The sequence below is a fragment of the Oryctolagus cuniculus genome, chromosome 8 (assembly GCF_051225735.1).
Source record: "Oryctolagus cuniculus isolate XC-2025 breed Fujian yellow rabbit chromosome 8, ASM5122573v1, whole genome shotgun sequence".
Taxonomy (NCBI): Eukaryota; Metazoa; Chordata; class Mammalia; order Lagomorpha; family Leporidae; genus Oryctolagus; species Oryctolagus cuniculus.
Window position 1 is genome coordinate 46,305,148 of NC_142874.1, and position 20,089 is coordinate 46,325,236.

At 44.1% G+C, this 20,089-nt stretch overlaps 1 protein-coding gene across 7 annotated transcripts in view; it reads right to left on the bottom strand.

Annotated features, from left to right (window-relative positions):
* Positions 1–20,089, bottom strand: part of ARHGAP10 (Rho GTPase activating protein 10) — a 346,158-nt gene that overhangs the window by 137,892 nt on the left and 188,177 nt on the right. For all 7 annotated transcript variants that reach the window (XM_070047463.2, XM_070047465.2, XM_070047462.2 and 4 more), the window contains one exon: positions 18,088–18,153. In XM_070047463.2, the coding sequence (XP_069903564.1) occupies positions 18,088–18,153 (66 nt within the window). The remainder of the gene's footprint in view (positions 1–18,087; positions 18,154–20,089) is intronic.

The following is a 20,089-nucleotide window of genomic DNA, read 5'->3' on the forward strand; positions in this document are numbered from 1 at the left end:
CTTTCATGCTGGCTTTCACAAACCAGGGTCTTCGAAAAATTCATGGAGAATGCATAGGAAAAAACAACGCTTGGGGGGCTGGTGTCGTGGCGTACTGGGTAAAGCCACCTATGATGCTGACATCCCATACGGGCGCTGGTTTGTGCCTCAGCTGCTCCACTTCCGATCTGGTTCCTGCTAATGGCCTGGAAAAGCAGAAGATGGTCAAAGTACTTGGGCACCTGCCCACCATGTGGGAGACCTAGATGAAGCTCCTGGCTCCTGGCTTCAGCCTGGCCCAAGCCCTGGCTGTTGCAGCCATCTGGATGGAAGCATGAACGCACTGTCTAACTCTTTCTTTGGGCCTCTCACTCTAAAATCTGATCTTCAAATAAATAAGCAAATATTTAAAAAAAAAAAAAAGACCACACATGGATTTCAAAAATGTTTTTGCACCAAAATAAGATTTTTAAATTCCATTTTTTCCATTAATTTCTTAAGAGTACTTTCATACTTCTTTGTATAAGCCCATCTCTGTATTATTCTGAGCAAACTCCCAATCAGCAGCATTTTAAGGAACCATTTCATAATTTCATTTACATGGTGTTCATTCCCAAACCCAAACAAACCAGAGACTGAACACAGGAAAGAGACAGCTTGGCACGTGAGGCTGGCCATCCCATCGACTTCATTACTGCCCCCATCCATGCGTTAAGTGAGAAATAGGGAAGAAGTCCAAAGCCATATCCAATTCCAGGTCGAAGCCATTATTGTTCTAAGTACAAATAATTTCAGGGTGCTACAGATGCATCTAGGCTTGAGTCATCCTCTCATAAGCAGTCTCAAATATGAGGGGTGGCTGGTCCACTTGCTGCTACCTTTGCATTAGAGTCAAGATGAACTGCATATTTGCAGGCTTTCCCCACTCCCAGTTTCTAGTCAACACAAGATAAAGCACTGGAGCTGAGACCAAACAGCCCCTATAGACTTATGCTATTCCTTACACAACCATCCAAGTCTAGCAAAGGGCTTCCACGGGGACTAGAGGAAAGCTACACAGTAACAGAGGGCCCTGCCTTTCATTAGTAACACTTGTGGTCCCCACCTCTCCTGGAGGTCCCACAATCACCTGTCCTGGGCTCTCCCAGAAACATTGGCTATGACTCATTCCACATATCCTTCAGTCTCTCCTCACAGTGTGAATCTCAGTTCTGGATCTTTCAGAATTCAGCTGTCCCACCACCACCAAACGCCTCTGTCAGCAACTCTCCCTGTCACCCTATTTCTACTGCCACAGGACAATTCTGACAGCAAATAAGGAGACCAGGATGCACACCGCAGCTCTGTCCTTGTCTAGTTGTATGACCTCTCGCAGGCTGACCCTAACTCGTTCCCAGTCTCCAACACTGCCTAGCAACCAGGTATAATAAACAATACGTGAGTGCATTTGCTTAACCACCTACCAAGCCTTACGGACACTGGGGGAGAGAGTATGTGGAACGCTCAGAAAACACAAAATGTTCTGTATTAGGATTTTAAGTCTTCCCAGATGTGGATTCCACACGGACTTCACTCCTGCCTCCACAAGATGTCCCAAAGCAGCGCTGTCAGCAAAGGGCCGGCTCTCCCCCAGCAGACAGTGGGGCTTCCGAGGTCCGTACGGGAAGGAAGCAGGTGCAACCCAACAATGGCTTAATCCTAAATCCATCAATCACTCTCACCGTATGAGGCTTCCGTGTCCCCTGCACCCTTTCCTGTGGCTCCACTTTCAACCCTGTTCCGCTCTCCATCTCCAGCATCCTCAGAACAGCCTGCAGAGCCTCCATCTCCTCACATTCATGGCGGTTAAGAGCATGGGCAGTGAGGACCGCCGGGCTCCAAATGAAGAGAGGGAGAGGGAAAGGCTGGTGGCCTGGCTTGCTCAGTTTATGCTGTGTTTATGTGTTGAAGTACTGCACTGTACTCCACAAGAATGTACAAATGAGAGCCGACATTTGGCCCAGCAGCTAAGGCGCTGGATGGGACACCCGCATCCTAGGCTGAAGTTGCTGGATTCGAGTCTTGGCTCTGGTCCCTAGCTTCCTGCTAATGCACACCTAATACATACACCCTGGGAGGAAGTGGTGACAGCTTGAGTAATTGGGGTCCTGTCGCCAGCGTGGGAGTCCTTGATTGAGTTCCCAGCTCCTGGCTTTACTTAGGCTTCCTTGTTAGGGACCTCTGTGGAATGAACCGGCCAGTGTGAACTAGATCTCACTCTCCCAAGTAAATAAAAAATTTGTTTTTTTTCATGTTAATAAATAATTTCAAATAATAAAATACCCTGTGAAAATAATAATTTAAGGTTTTTTTAACTTATTTATTTTCATCTCATTTGAAGAGAGAAAAGAAAGCTGGAGATAGATCTTCCATCTGCTGGTTCAGTCTCTAAATGCTTGCAACAGCCAGAGCTGGGACAGGCCAAAGCAAGGAGCCAGGAACTTCATCCAGGATCCCACATAGGTGGCAGGGACCCAAGTACTTAAGTCATCACTTGCTGTCTCCCACGGTGCACATTAGCAGAAAGCTGGGATCAAAAATTGAGCTAGTCCCTGCTATGGCCTGGGAAAGCAGTGGAAGATGGCCCACATGCTTGGGCCCCTGCACCTGCATGGGAGACCTGGAGGCTCCTGGCTTCAGATCGGCCCAGTTCATTGCAGCCGTTTGGGGAGTGAACCAGCAGATGGAAGACCTTTCTCTCTGTCTCTCCCTCTCACTGTCTGTAATTCTCTCTCTCAAATAAATAAATCTTTTTTAAAAAGATGAAGGATATCTTTAAAAAAATTGATGGGGCCAGTGCTGTGGCGTTAGCCCTGGCCTGATGTGCCCACATCCCATATGGGCTCCGGTTCTAGTCCCCGCTGCTCCTCTTCCTATTCAGCTCTCTGCTGTGGCCTGGGAAAGCAGTAGAAGATGGCCCAAGACCTTGGGTGCCTGCACCCATGTGAGAGACCCGGAAGAAGCTCCTGGCTTCAGATCAGCTCAGCTCCAGCCGTTGCGGCCATCTGGGGAATGAACCAGCAGATGGAAGATGTCTCTCTCTCTACCTCTCTCTAACTCTTTGAAATAAATAAAATAAATCTTTAAAAAAAATTGAGCTGGGACCCAAGGGGCATCCCAAGTGGCCTCTCAACAACAGCACCAAGCATTTGTCCCATAAGCTAAGTATTTAGATGCATGTGAAGGCCACAGACTTGTTTACTAAGAAACTGGACAAAAAAATTAATGGAAAATTGAAACAAAAGCAGAAAGCAGACAGAGAAAACCATGTAAACTATTCTGACACTGTGAATTGTTGCAAAATAAACAATTTCTGATCATACCAAAAGCAATAATTCCTTTTAAAAAAAAAAGTAATTTAAACTAGAAATGATGATATGTCTAGGTTAACTTTAAAAGCTACTTCCACAAAACCAATCACAAGAAACCAACAAGTAATGTCTTCAATTTTAAACTCTTTAAGATTGGTTTGTAAAAACCTGAGATATCCCAAAATCTTACGAATCGTATGTGAAAGAAACTTGAAAGAGGTTTTCTTAATGTGGCAACAACCCCAGAAATTTACCTGACATGATGAAACAAGTTGTGAAGCTGAAAGCAGACATTTTTGTAAACTGTTAATAGCAAAAGTAATTAAATGGATGATGTATCAGAGGCGAAACTGATTTATCTTTTTAGTCCATGCATAGAAAATGCTTTTTCAGAATGGTTTTTATGAGGCAAAGATCACAGATCCAAGATAACAAAAACACAGTTGAGTTATCTGATTAATAAAAAATTATCATTTTTTTTTTTTTTTTTTTTTTTTTTTTTTTTTTTTTGACAGGCAGAGTGGACAGTGAGAGAGAGAGACAGAGAGAGAAAGGTCTTCCTTTGCCGTTGGTTCACCCTCCAATGGCCGCCGCTGCAGCCGGCGCACCGCGCTGATCCTGGCAGGAGCCAGGAGCCAGGTGCTTTTCCTGGTCTCCCATGGGGTGCAGGGCCCAAGCACCTGGGCCATCCTCCACTGCACTCCCTGGCCATAGCAGAGAGCTGGCCTGGAAGAGGGGCAACCGGGACAGAATCCGGCGCCCCAACCGGGACTAGAACCCGGTGTGCCGGCGCCGCAAGGTGGAGGATTAGCCTATTGAGCCACGGTGCCGGCTCAAAAATTATCATTTTTCCACCTTGTATAATGTTTATACTATTTTCCAACTTTCTGAAATTTGTAATTTAGTGTATTTCTCATTCTAAATAAAATTTAGTTTTCTTTTTACAAAAAAAAATAGACATTTAAAAATTCAGTCTTGGGCTTAATCACAGTTTGCAGTATTCCAGCTCAGAGACTTATCTCTTGGGACAGGTGTTTGCTCTAACAGTTAAGACACCCATATCTGTTATCGGAGCACCTGGTTTGGTATCCACCTCTGGATCCTGACTCCAGCTTCTTGCTACATCAGAAGGGGAGGAAGGGGAGATGGCTCAAGTACTGGGGTTCCTGCCAGCCACACGAGAGGCCTGGATTCAGCTCCTGGCTCAGGGCTGGGAGGCATTTGGGCCGTGAACCACTGAATGGGAGCTCTTTCTCTCCCTGCCTTCTCTCTATGCCAAATAACTAACATGTCTCACTGCTTCAGCTGCTCATGTAAATGAGGATAATGTCATCTGTCTCGTAAGTTTCTTACGAAAAGAATAAAACAGGGGGCATCGTTGTGGCAGCAGGATACACTGCCATTTGCGACACTGGCATTCCGTATCAGAGTGCTGACTCAAGTCCTGACCACCGAGCTTCCAATCCAGCTCCCTGCTAATGCACCTGGGAAGGCAGAGGAAGGTAGGCCAAGTACTTGGGCCAATGCCATCCACGTGGAAGACCTGGATGGAATGCCAGTTCTGGCTCAAACATGGCTACTGTGACCATTTAGAGAGTGAAACAGCAGATGGAAGATCTCTTTCTATCACTCTTTCAACTAAATAAATAAATCTCTAAAGATAAATTCATTTAAAAAACTTCATTATCTCTTATCTGAATTATTTTAAAATCCAAGCAGCTATCCCATCTTCCATCTTCTACTCTTCTCCCATCCCCATCAATTCTACTCGCTGTCAGAGAGTGCAGCATACTCCTGTTCAAATCTACCAGAAGCTCATGTGAGGCTACAGAACCAAGGCAAAGTATGCAGCCCAGCTCCTGGGGTCAGCCACGCTCTTGCTTCAGCTGCTCACAAGCGTCTCTCACAACACACCACTCACCCACTTCTACTGACACCATCAGAAGATGATATGGACACCTTCTGTTCCTTTATCTTCCCGCTAGAGAGATGAGCAGGAGTTTACAGACAATGGCTCCCTCTAGAGAAAAAGGATTGCTTGTTGGACTTTCTACAAGATTCCTTAGACTTAGAGCCTTCTCCTGTGACACCACCCACTGCATCAGGTGTTAGTGTCATCTGGTCCTCTTTGCAGTATTCTCGTGAACTAAGGCTCAGGGAGCCAGCACAATATACAATGTTCCAGCTACCGGGAGTAATAAACTGTCCTGTCTCTGACCAAGAGTTTTATGTCTCTTATCAGTATCCATGAAGCTGTGCAGGTAACTTGTTAAGATTTATTTATTTGAAAGGCAGAGTCACAGAGAGGCAAAGGCAGAGAGAGAGAGAGAGAGAGAGAGAATGAGAGAGAGAGAGAGAGAGAGAGAGAGAGAGAGAGGTCTTTTACTCCACTGGTTCACTACACAAATGGCTGCAAAGGCTGGATCTGTGCCAACCTGAAGCCAGAAACCAAGAGCTTCCTCTGGGTCTCCCACATGAGTGCAGGGGCCCAAGGACTTGGGCCATCTTCCACTGCCATTCCAGGACATAGCAGAGAGCTGGACTGGAAGCAAAGTAGCCAGGACTTGAACCAGCATCCATATAGAATGCCAGCACTGCAGATGGAGGTCTTACCCACTATGCCACAGCGCTGGCCCCCAGGTAACTTGTTAACTTCCAAGTAACATACAATCGCAGAGCCCTGTCTTAAAAATCAGACTGAAGCTACGCTTTAAGAACAGTACAGCAGGGTTGTGGTACACCCCTCATAAGCAAGAAGCAGCTACAGAAGCTAGGATGATTCTACGCCCTTCAGCATCCTTTAAAATTAAGGTCTGGAATCTCTGAGGGGGCAGTGATGTAGGCAGACAGGATAAAACTGATTAGATTTGTGAGCTGGAAGACCATGTCCCCTGTGTCTCCTCATGCCCCTACCTGACCCCACGTGAACTTCACCTGCCACTCAGACTACGTAACCACTCCCCTTTGGAGGTGGATAAAAGGTGTGGACCAAGGTGGCCCCAGCCCTTGCTGCTCCGTAGGTGTGTGACCTTCGGGCCACCCGCTCTCTGCTCTCCTGCCTACTTGCTTGTTCCACGTGGCTCCTGGCCTGCTCTCTGCTTGGTATGGACCCAACTCGACTTCTAGGCCTGTCTTTCTCCCCTAAATAAAGCCCTCACTTTCTTATGTATTCCTCTCACTGAATAAACAGCTTAAAAACTTACAAAAAATAGTTGTATCTCCACCATTTTTCCTCCAATGTTTTTCCTGTAAGAAACACTTTTGAAGTGCTGGCTGGGGCCAGTGTAGTGGTATAGCAGGTAAAGCCAACATCTGTGGTGACAGCATCACATACGGGTACCAGTTCACGTCCTGGCTGCTCCACTCTAATCCAGCTCCCTGCTAATGTGCCTGGCAAAGTAGTGGAGGATGACTCCAGTCCTTGGGCCCCTGCACCCACTTGGGAGACCCAGATGAAGTTACTAGCTCCTGGCTTTGGATCAGCCCAGCTGCAGCCACTGCGGCCATTTGGGGAGTAAATCAGTGGATGGAAAATCTCTGTCTCTCCCTTCCTCTCTAACTCTGCCTTTCAAATAAGTAAATATTTTTTAAAAAGTGCTGAGTAAAGCCCACTGGATGTATGTAACACCAGGAAGGGATAAGTAGTAAATTAAGCTAGAAAAGATGAGACAGTTAATAAAAGCACTAACTTTTTTTTTTTTAACATTTCAAGTAGCATGTAATACAAGAACATTTTGTGGAGTACAGTACAATATCTCACACACATATACAGTAGAAAGTGATCCAATCAGGCAATCGGCATTTCTAGTTGCTTATCTTCTCATGTGTTTGGAGCCTGCCGGCCCCTCTCTTCCAGTCCTCTGTACAGTAGAGAATTTACGGCTGTGAAGATGGCTGCCTCGGCAAAGTTATGCCAAACTTGTCGCTCATACAGCTCAGGGGTAAGCAGTGGGAAAATTTTCCCAATATAAATTGGCAAAGAGGCTCAAGCTCAAGGCAAAAGCTAGCTGTGGTTTTTCCAAGACTCCTTTCCCTCCCTGGATGTAGTGACCAGAACACGAGTACAAGGCCTGACAGTGTCTCACTGCTGCCACCTGCCTCTCCACCCCGGCAGCTGCTGCAGCAGGTACTAAGTCTAAACCAACTGTAGCAAAGCCAGGACAAGCTCCTCCCTGGGTGGCCAGGTAGCCGTGTTGTGTTTGTTGTTGTTGTTGTTTTTATTGTTGTTTCAGCTTCCAAGGGAAAACCAGACATAATCTAAAAGCCCTGCCATTCTTTCTGAGCTACTTCCTGTCTTTTGTTTTCTCAAAGAGAGAATTGTGCTTTACTGCTCAAATGTTCAGGAGGTTAAAAGTCAAACCAGTTAATTTTGCTGCTTGTTAAAGAGTCACATAAAATTACCAGATAAATTGAACTCGGGTGTCTGATTTTCCTGTGTAAACTGCTACATTTAAAAAAAAACACACACACAACTAACACCACTCAGTGCTCCCAGAACCTTGAGTCAGCCGTGAGGCTTCTCCGGGGTGTGCATGGTAGGAGAGTGGGTTGTGCAGCCACGTGGAAGGCCCACTTTCCACACCAGAGTGCCTGGTGCAAGTTCTGACCTGCAGGAAACAAGTTCCTAGGAGATGGCCTGCCTGATCCTGGCCTCCACCCCATGTCTGTCTGCTGAGGGTTTGTTTATGGCTGTCACTCGTCCACCTCCAACCTCTTCTCTGTCTGTTACCTGCAGTTTTATCCAGTTTTCCCTCTCTAACACACTCAAAGAACAGGAGTGAAGAAGGTTAATAGGACCTAGAATGGTCATTGCAATAAATTGCTAATGCAATCCTAAAATGGCTCAAGTGGTTGGGTCCCTGCCACCCATTGGAGATCCAGATAGAGTTCTGGGTTCCTGACTTTAGCCTGACCCTGCTGCCAGGGCTGTCGCAAGCCTCTGGGGAATGAACCAGCAGATGGAAGACAAATCAATCACTCTCTCTCTCTCTCTCTCTCCCCCCTCCCTCCTTTGCCTATGTCATTCTGCCTTTCAAACAAAAAAAACTTTTAAAAAGGTTTTGCAAAATAATGGGACTACATAATTATGATCAGCCTCAGTTTCTGAACCTTTTCTTCCTAAGAAAAAAAGATTTATTTATTTGAAAGGCTGAGTTACAGAGAGAGGTTTACTCCTGAAATTGCCACAAAAGCTGGGACTAGGCCAGGCTGAAGCCAGGAGCTTCTTCTGGGTCTCCCACATGGGTGCAGCGGCCCAAGCACTTGGGCCATCCTCCACAGCTTTCCCAGGCCCATTAGCAGGAAACAAGATCGGAAGCAGAGCAGCCAGGACTCAAACCAGTGTCTATAGGGGATGTCAGCACTGCAGGTGGTGGCTTCGACCCCTATTGCCACAGTGCTAGTAGCCTCTGAAGGTACTTCTAATGAGTACCTCCTGTTCACTGAGCACTCAACACGCAGAACTAATAAATGGTAAAACGATGCTAAGAGTACAGAGAATAGCACAATAAAACAGCATAGGCCTCATCAGAACTTGATACGCACACACAAAACGTAGCCCCGCCTGTAAGAAGATAGTTTACAAGTTTTTCCGTCTGAAGTCACCTCAAGCACTCCTTGAAAATACACCTCTGACATTCTCTTGCTCCTGTCTAACCTCCAGCTTCAAATACGCGCAGACCCAGAACCAAAGCAGTTTATTGCAATGACCATTCTAGGTCCTATTAACCTTCTTCACTCCTGTTCTTTGAGTGTGTTAGAGAGGGAAAACTGGATAAAACTGCAGGTAACAGACAGAGAAGAGGTTGGAGGTGGACGAGTGACAGCCATAAACCAAACCCTCAGCAGACAGACATGGGGTGGAGGCCAGGATCAGGCAGGCCATATCATAGGAAGCATTTGCTTAATGAAACACGACCATTCATTTGGAAATGAACGGCTTCTCAGAGTTTGCTTCAAACACATCCGATTACTAATTGAGAAAAAATGAATATTCAGCTCTGACTTGCCTGGATTTAGTCTTTCCATTTTGCAGTTGCCTCTCTGCAGACACCACAAGATGCTTCAGCTCCCTCCCACATGAGCCTGTCCTCTACTTCCACCCACACTCCCTCACACCCATTTTGATTAAAAAAGAGACAGCAAGTGAGAAACACTGGTCTACTTGCTGTAAATTTTCTGCAGACAGCTGTTCTGTATTTTCTTCATTTTGCATGGAATTTGCCCTTGGCAATTTAAGATTAATGTGCCATGGTGGTAAAAATATGCTGCAGGTTCACTCTCGGCATCTTCTCTCCCACACCCCCGAAGATTAATACTGAAATATACACTAATCACCACCCAGAGCACATTTCAAGACTGCACACAACTCCAGAGAGTTCTGGAATCAGAAACAACCTCAAATCAACTTCAGTAAGATTTTCCAAAAACCTAAAACCCAGCTTTGTAAAAGGAAGAGACGCTTACTTTTACATAGGACAAATCAACGATTTTCCTCTTACATGTGGCTTCCTGCTTCCACCCCACGAGTTCACAGCTTGTTACAATGCTGAATTTGATAACTGACAGCTTGCCTAGGCCGACGTTTTAATGCCATGCTCTAGAAAATTGAAGTGAATATTCAAATTATTCACATATGGAAGCTTTTTAAAAGAGAAACCTCATAAACAAAAGTGGCATACAAATCTCGCTTAAATCATAACTTAAGAAAATAGCAAAAGAGACTTATTTTGCTCCTCATGCACCTGAAACATGGGGTGCAGTGCAGGTCCCAAAAAAGACAAGGTGTAGGCCTAGGAGAGATGGCTCCCTTTTAGGAAAGGGAGTGACTCGCTCGCTCAAGGAAATTGCGTCACTGCCCTGCAAGCTCTGAAACCATACAGCCCCTGCACACCAATGCAACGTATCTTCCTATGTCTAACGAGTTGTCCATAATCCAGAGAGATGCTTACACAGATGTGTGCAACCACGAATTCACAGCAGACTGAAAATCAACATATATGTATGTGAAAGTTCCAATTCCAGGCACATATAGAACAAAGGCTTCCCATGATCTTACAAATGCCTGTTAACAGCTAGCGATGCCGACGTGGCGTTTTAGTGAAAGCTGCGTCCTTGAACAGAAAGCGACTGTTCATGGAATCCTCACATGTGGCCCAGGCCCCAACTGTATTCAGACAGAAGAGGCATGCAAAGGATAATGAAGATGTTTTCTCCATGCCAAGTAAAGCTCCAGGAAAAAAAAAATGTAGGGGATATAATGAACGGTATCAGGCAATAAAACTGCCAAACGAGGAAGACACAGGTTTCAGGATTCAAACAACACAGGGCAAGAACCCAGAGAGGTAGTGAAGATACAGGGTTCATGAATATGTCACACAAATCTAGCTCTTTTAATGTCACAAACCTGTGTGCAAGGTAGACAGTGCAAGTTTCCTACTTACTGTATTTCTTCTTTCTAAGAAACTAAGGTTTGGAGGGCTATGAAGCCCTCCAAATGCACACTTTACTGCAGCTGCAGCTTGATTATTACCTATCATCCAAAGGCAGGTCAAGCCTCCAGAAAGTAACCCTAGAGCCTCCCTTGCCCCACAGCCCTCCCCTGCCATTCCTGCCGTCTTGCCCAAGGATGCTCACAGTATCACAGTCTTTCAATTATCTCCTCTGCAACCCCCACTCTCTCCTCTGCCAAAATCCTTCCTTGTAACACCCAACCTACACGTGGACCTGGACAATTCCTCTTGTCCTTATAGAAACCAATTCAAGAGCTGGGCACTCTGAGTCAGGGTATCCGAGAGGCTCAGGAGGGGCCAAGGGGGGTGCTGAGCCTACTGTGTGTCCCAGCAATGCAGGCAGAACAGCCGACCTCATAACCCCATCACAACAGCTCCAAAGCCACCAGAAGCTATGCGGTGGTGTCTGCTTTCAGTAAGGCCAAGGCGATGAGAGCAGGGCTGTGTTCACCTGCTTGAGACCAGCAGGGTGCTCTCCCACAAAGGGCCCCCGAAATTCCATGGCACACAGAGACAGTGGGATAATGAAAGCTGTCACAAGTACTACTCAACTTGCTGGGATTCACCTACAAAGAGCTTGAAATTTTCATGGCCCTTGGCTTCAGACACCCTGACACTTGGCCACCCTTAGCCATTTGTATTATGTCGTCTCTTGACTTCCCAATTTAGGACAGAAGATGTACTTTATATCCACATGCTCCCTTCCACAATCTGCAAAGCTACAGAGACCGGTCACCCAGGCTCTTCATAAACTCTACCCACCTGAAGCCTCCCATGGCTGCTTCTGTTTCCTCACAGCAGAAGATCAGAACATCCATCTCTCCACCCAACCACTCTCCTCACTGGATCTCTCTCACTGCCTAGAGCAGGGGTCCAGCCACCACTTCTCATTCAACAGAGCAAGCACTTTTCAAGCCCGGTGTAGGCCATCAGGCCTGCCATGCGCCCTAAGCTTCCTCAACGTCCTGCTTCCTAAACTAACACTTGAAGGTGAGACTTCTTACAGAACTCTCATCTTCTCTGTACAGTCAACTGCTAAGCATAACCAGCATGACCACAGCAAAATTTCCTGAATACGAATATACTATTTGCTTCCACAAACACACCAACGTCTATTAGCCAGACTCAGGGCCTCATTTACAGAATACTCCATCATCAGCAGGAACCCCAGGCATCCCACACGGGCTACCAATGCTAGTGTTCATGCTGACATTTTAAAGCCTGCTACTTTGCTCTCTACCACCCACTACCCCTCACCCAGTACCTTCGCAGCAAAACCAGGTGCCCAAGTACCTGCTTCAACCGACTCTTCATGTTCTCCTCCCGGTCAGCTCTGGCTTGTCTCAGTCACACTGGCTCTCCGCATCCTTGCTGGGACTTTTCTACATGCCAAAACAGACTTTCCTACCCTTGAAATCAGGGGTGGGGATGCTTTCCTCTGCCCAGGGCCATCTGGATATTCATAACATTATTCACGGCCATATCATTATCAACTTGAAAATTAGCCTGCTACGGATTTGTCAAATTTCAATTCCCCCACACATTTGCCTTGGTAGGGCCAGACTAACTGATTTCACAGGCCTTATTCTGGCCCACAGACTGGACAACCCCTACCCCTGCTTTAATCCTAAGGAAGCCCATTCCTAAACACAGCTCTTAATTCACAGATCTCTCCCAGTCCATCAAAGACTAAGATTTTCTCCTGCAAACTCGTAACTTGATTTAAATTTCCATTTGAGAGGCAGACACAAGAGACAGACGGAGCTTCCAACCACTGCTTCCCTTCCTAAATGTCCACAACAGCTAGGCTGAATCCAGGAGCCTGAAACATAATCCGGGCCTCCCACACGAGTGGCAGGAACCAAATTACTTGACACATACACTTCTGCCTCCCAGGGTTTGCATTAGCAGGAATTTGGAGTCAGGGACCGGAACAGGGTGTCGAACCCAGGTACTCTTACATGGGACACAGGCATCTTAGCCACTAGGCCAAACACCCACGCCTGTAACATTTTTATTACCTGTAAACTTCAATTCCCTACAAATTTCTATGTTCTGTCTACCATTAATGGATCAACAGTTAGATGTAAATACAAACAACCCTTAAGGCCTAGAGCAAGACTATATACACCCTGTGTTGGCTCAATAAATACTGGTTAACCAACTGGCTTCATGTTAGAACCAGGTTTAACGATGATACACTATTGAAGGACGGAAATGAACACTGCTCCATTTCTTCAGAACTTTTCTATTTTGTTTGTTTGGATTTAGGTTGGGTTATTTTTTAAAAAGAATTAAGAGAAAATGCCCCATGTAGCAGAACATGACCAACAGGAAGACAACAATTAGTGTATTCCATTTCTCCAATGATGGCCACTCTTCTTTTCAGATAGAGAGTCCCAAACTGTGCTATGTATCAGAATCCCCTGGGAGGTGGTATGACAACTCCCACTTCTAGTTCACACCCAGTAGCAATTTAGTCAGACCACTTACTTTAAAGATTCCAGGTGACTGCAGTGCACAGAAAAGTCTGCGAACAACTGCTCTAGGAACTGCTTCAGCTTGGTAGTTGTAAGCAGTAATTTTCAACGTTGGAGTCGGTACACGTAATTAACATGCATTTAATATATGGATAAAAGATCAGCAGATCTGACTCCCACCCATACCATAACTGTATGAGCACACAATTCTATGGAAATGAGAGAGTACAAGTAATTGATTCTGATACAGCAGCAAAACGGGGCTTGTTCTCATCTTGTTAAATAGTCCCACTCAGGCCAACATACACTAATATCTATACTCATGTATACTATAAATATTAAGTCATATTATTCTACATATCATATATATGTTCTTTGTTATCTAAGATATGTTAATATGTTGCTAAACTACTTTCTTATGGTACTGAGGACTGTAGTAAATATTAGACATCTGCCTGATGCTTCGCAAATATTTCAGTGAAACCACAAATAATGTTAATACCAAAAATGCAAAATGTCCTTTTATTAAAAAATAGTTTAGAAAGGTTAACTGCTTTCACCAGACCAATTGAAATGGGAGTTTACAGAGAACAATAGAAATATTTAAGATGCTCAACATAGTGATAGAAGTAATTCTTCAATCAGATCTCAATGAATGCTTCTAGGTCATGATGCATGCAGACCCACCAAGTACACAGTGGTCATGAATGCGATGCGCCAGCTCTCTGTTTTGCAGACTCCTGGTAGGGCTGTGTTTCCTGTAGCCTTTGGGGTTGAGTGAAGCCATATGGCTATGGATAGCCATTTAGCTGTGAGCACATGTGATTCACTGCAAGGCCAGAGCATTTATTTGCTGGTCCAAAGCCCTCCAGATCAGTCTCCCTCTGACTGGGCAACCAGGAACTTTGAAGCTGGCCGGTTGCTCCAGAAGCCCAGTTACCACAGTGATGAGCAAAGGCTTCCCACCAGCGCTTGATGAGTACAAACCACAAAGGAACTTAAAAGTGTTTCTGGGAAAATGGAACTTAAAAAAAAGAGGAGTTTTTTGGGGTACAAAATAATTTTGGGGTACAAAAAAATTTTGGAGCCCAAGCATATTTTTTCATAGCATGCATTTTTTCCATGAACTTTAGAAATAACTCACACATGTATGGATTTTTGCATTTTTTTTATTTTTTGGCACCAAATAAGTGTACCGCTGAATTCCATCTTTCCACAAACTTTAAGTTCCCATTTAACTCTTGTGTTTTAAGCTAAGAAAATATGGAGGGTTCTTAATACAGGAACATAAACTAGCTTTACCTTGATTTAAAAAAAAAAAAAAAAAAAGAGGGGCCGGCGCCATGGCTCAATGGGTTAACACCCTGGCCTGAAGCACCAGCATCCCATATGGATGCCAGTTCTAGTCCCGGCTGCTCCTCTTCCGATCCAGCTCTCTGCTATTGCCTGGGAAAGCAGCAGAAGATGGACCAAGTCCTTGGGACGTGGGAAACCCAGTAGAAACTCCTGGCTCCAGATCAGCGCAGCTCTGGCCGTTGTGGCCATCTGGGGAGTGAACCAGCAGATGGAAGACCTCTCTCTCCGTCTCTACCTCTCTCTGTAACTCTTTCAAATAAATAAAATAAATCTTAAAAAGAAAAAATAAAGAAAAAGTGTATGAAGCAACACCTGTGGCACAAAAGAGCTCAATATCCAGGAGAGCCGGTTTGGGGAAAATCATTCAGAGCAATATTCCTGGGTCAGTCACTGGCACAGCAGCTAAGTCACCACTTGTGATGCCCACATTCCATCTTGACATGCCTGGTTGGAGACCCAGCTATTCCACTTCCAAGCCAGCCTCCTGCTAACACATACCCTGGAGGGGAAGCAGGTGATGGCTCAAGTACTTGGGTCCCGGCCACCCACGAGGAAAACTTGAGAGGCTGGCCTCCTGACTTCAAACCTGGCCCAGCCCTGGCTGTTGCAGGAATTTGAGGAGTGAACCAGTGGATGGAAGATTGCTGATTTCTCTCTCCCTCCTCACCAGCCCTGCCCTTCAAATAAAAAATAAAATGAAAAAGGTGGGGGTGGGGTATTGTGTGGCACTTGTTAAGGCAGCATCCCATGAGCTCCAGTTCAAAGCCCAGCTGCTTACTTCAAATCCCGCTCCCTGTTAATGTGCCTGAGAAAGCAGCAGAAGATGGCCCAAGCGCTAGGATCCCTGCCTCCACTTGGCAGACCTGCACAGAATTATAAGCTCCTGGCTTAAGCCTGGCCCAGCCCTGGCCATTGCAGCCATGTGGGGACTAAACCAGCAGATGGAAGATCTCTCACTCTTTCTCTCTCCATAATTCTGCCTTTCAAATAAATAAATAAGAATCTTATAAAATAATTTTTTAAAAAAGAGAAGTATGCTCAGAAGGAACTCCCAAATTTAAGCTATAAGACAAAGATTCTATAAGGTTCCCCATCATTTTTAATAACATGATCTGACTGCTGATTCTCTAACTCTATTTTTAGTCTATTACTCAAGTGAAAGCAACAGGTTTCAATAATGAAAGGCTTTAAAGACAAAGATTTAGAAAGAAAAACTACTTTTTTGGATGAGTTATTAAATGGGAAAAATCAAACATACACTGTGTAGACTCACTCTTCTATTAAAAGTACTCCACAATTTGGGACGGGTGTTTAGCCTGGTGGTTAAGACACCCATGCCCAGTTTCAGCAGCTGACCCAGCCTCTAGCTAATGCAGAACCTGGGAGGCAGAGGCGAAGACTCAAGTAACAGGGTTCCTGCCACCTATGTGGGGCATCTGGGTTGAGTTCCCAGCTGGAGGCCGCTGAGGCTATTTGGATAGTGAACCAGTAAATGAGAGCTCTCCTTCTGTGTTTCTGCCTTATTTTAAAAGATAGTCAATAATCTATATATCGATAATAAAACACACTTAATACATGCAGATTCCAATATATTTACACCTTTCAATGTACATAACACTCTATAAAACTACACATGCCAATCGGAAAGCCTTCTACTGAGATCTTTATCTGTTCAGGCAGAAGTAAAGGTATGAATAAAACATACCTTTTGGAGAAAGAATTTCATTTATCAAAACTGATAAGCATGCAAGTGATATGATTAAAATTCTAACTTAAGAACTTCAGATGAAAAACATGAGGGCTGAGTGAGAGATACTAAAATTATTTTTCCAAGCGCTAGGAAAATGAACAAATTTGTCAGATAACTTCAGTGCAGGCTGAAATGAATGAAAACCTGTCAGTCCGAATTGCCCTTGTGAGTGAGTGTGGAAGAAAAGGCTTTCAGAGCTTGAGTTGTTATTACTGATGGGCAAATCCCCAAATCATGAAACAGCTCATATTCATCTGTTACCCAGGATCTGAATTCACAGGTGGCAGTCCTGGATTTAAAACAAAAACCTCGTATCGATGGAACATGTGAATGCCATGCTTCATCCCACTAAGTCATCCAACATAGGACTAGAATGTACATGATTTGAAAAGTGAGTTAAATATTCAACTTATCCATGCCTCGCTGGGTCTCTAAACAAAGAGAACTTCAACACCCACAAACAGCCTGTTTTGCAATGTTCAATATCTGCAAAGACTTTTTCTTAGAGACTACAAAGAAAATTCCTTCAGGCTTTTGGTCAGTGGAGGAATTAGTTTCCTTAAAACTTTAATGGAATCAACTGAAATATTTAACAACAGACCAATAAACAAATTGTTATATATCCATAAAACAGAATACTGTGATAAAGAGATGAGCTAAAGATACATCCAACAGGATGAATCTCAAAAGCACTACACCAAATATTGCCAGAGTGCAAAGACCATGTGCTGCATGATTCCATCTGTAGGAAATGTTTTAGAAACAGGCAGGCAGAACCAGAGCGAGAAAAAGCAGCTCAGTGGATGCCAAGGATAAGGGGGTCATAGGGGATGACTGTAAAGCAGCAAGAAAAAATCAGAGGCAGGCACAGAATCTTCTACAACTGCAATAGCAGTTACACAATTGGATACATTGTTCAAAACTTAACAATTTGCACAGATACAATCAGTGAATGCTACCTCATGAAAATTAGACCTCAATAAAGTTGATTTTTTTAAGGGCCATTCACAAGACAATGGAGGAGAGAGAGTCTCTTCACAGCTTAAAACAAAAAGTGAGCATGACTCGGTGTCCAACAGTGCTGACCCCTCTCTTAGGCTAAACTGTGCCCTCTTGAAAGTCACACACTGAAGCCCAAAACACCACACTTCAGGAGAGCCTTCAAAGGGGTGATGAACTAACAATGAGGTCATAGGATTTGGGTCTTGATAAGAAGTTTGGGTACATGAAGAGACACACCAGGGCCATACATGCACAGAGAAAAGGCCATGTGAGGACACAGCAGGAAGACCTCATCTGCAAACAGAAGAAACCGACCTTGACCTTGGACATCCAGCCTTCACAACTGGGAGAAGATAAAATTGTACTGTTCAAAGTAACACAGTCCATGGTGGTTTGCTATGGCAGATGTAGCAAATGAATACGACTCTCATGTCAACATTAATCTCATGTTTTAATGAAGGAGAGAAAAATGGACATTAAAAAATATCCCCAATTGTCATAGTAAATGAATAATTAACCTCATGGTACCCAGAATGAGCATTCTGTTTTAATACATTTCATTCTACACTTCAGCAAGCAACAAGTGTTTTCAAACAATTTTTAGATTTTTACATACCTATGTCCTTTCATGAATAAAAAGATTCAGATAATCACATTACCTCGTGTCTCAACTGCACTGATGCATTTTCTGAGAATTGTGAATCCAATCTTATCCAACTGTGCACCTAAAAGAAGTAGTGATAAAATTTTTAAGGACACAATTATTTATATCTCTTTTCCCCACAGAAAGGAGTGGAAAAGCTACTTAAACTTTTATTTCACTATTTTAAACAGATAAATAAGACTTATTCCCAATTTAAGTGACTTAAGTTAGAATTCATCAATTTCAAATTTTATTCATTTGAGAGGCAGAGACATGCCAAGGGAGTTGAGAGGGAAGGGTGGCAGATTCCTATCCACTGGTTCATTCCCAAATGCCCAATGTCTGGGGCCACAACCTGCCAGCTGGGGAAAGCAACGCAGATCTCATACAGGAGCAGCAGGAACCCAAACACTGAGCCATCACCACTGTGCCCCAGAGACTGCACTGGCAAGAAGCTGCAGTCAGGAGGCAGGCTGGGAACGCGGCCCAGGTATCCCAATGTGCAACTATGATTTAACTGCTGGCCAAACGCCTACTCTCAAATTTCATATATTTAGAAGAGAATTTGCTGGAAAATCAGGATATCTACTTTCAATGATTTTTAATACATTTATAACTTAAAAATAATTTCAAGATAATATAATGTATTGAAAATAATAAATAACAAAGTGACATAAATTTTTAAGGCATGCTATCTAGTAACCAAGATACATTTTGTTAAAAATTCCAACCAAAGCTCAACTAAGGAAAACTATACATTACTTGAGAATCTAAGAAAACAAAATTTTTTTTAAAGTTGGGGTGGGAGGCGGGTCTTTAGGAAAGACTACAAAATTTTAATTTGGAAAATAAGCTTCAGGTAAACTGTTGAGATTTTATGCTACCATGTACCACATTTTCAAAATAATATTTTCAAAATGAATTTAAAATAGATGATCATGTGGCACAGAATTTCAAAACTAAAATTTTTTATTTTTTCTAATACATGTGTTTCCCAATGAATAGGTGACATATGTATACCTCAATGAAAGACAATTCTTGTTTCAAAAATGAAACCAAGAAAAGCAGTCCCCTTCACCACTGCATTCAGAACCCATACAACAGCAGCGCTAACTCCTGGCTCTCACAGGGGCTACATGAATGACCCACAAATACAAGCTCTGTACCTAATCCATAATGCTCAGCTTGAGGAAAATTTTACTGAAAACCGAGCAGGGCTTTCCTGATTCTCTACCCCCGCACACACACACACACAATTTACATTTTACAAATTCAAATATTTCTTTCTGCTTAAACTATCCCCCACTCCCACCCCCTCCAAAAAAATGGCATGTTTTAATTTCTCTCTATTAAATAAGAAAGAAAGAGCAAAGAAGCAAGGAGAAAAAAGAAAAAGGGAGGAAGAAGATGAACGAGGAAGAAAGAGGAAGCACCAAGCAAAGGAGAGAGGGAGAAGGTTAACCAGGTGCTTCACACTAGTTCAAGTCCTGGCTGCTCCACTTCCTATCCAGCACCCTGCGAATGCACCTGGGAAGGCAGCAGAGGATGGTTCAAATACTTGAGTCCCTACCATCCATGTGGGAGGCCTGGATGGACTTCTGGGCTCCTGGCTTCAGGCTGGCCCTACCCTAGCTGTTGCAGCCATTTGGAAAATGAACCAGCAGATGGAAGATTGTGTGTGTGTGTGTGTGTGTGTGTGTGTGTGTAAATCTGCCTTTCAGATAAATAAATTAAAAAAAGAGGTGATGCTTCAGTGAACTCACCACCCTCCCGTGGCCCCTCACCAATGTCTAGTGCTGGGATGGAGGGGCCATGTCTTGTACTCAAACGGTGGCTTAAGTGATCGTAATTATTTTGAAATCATATTACAGAACAGTGTTTCCAAACTGGCCATTTGACAGCTGTAGCCTTAATTTCTCCAAATATATGGAAAGCAAATCTATACAAGCACCTAGAAAATCCCAACACATTTTTGCTTCATCTCAGTAACAATGAGAGTGCAAAACTAGCAGGTATTT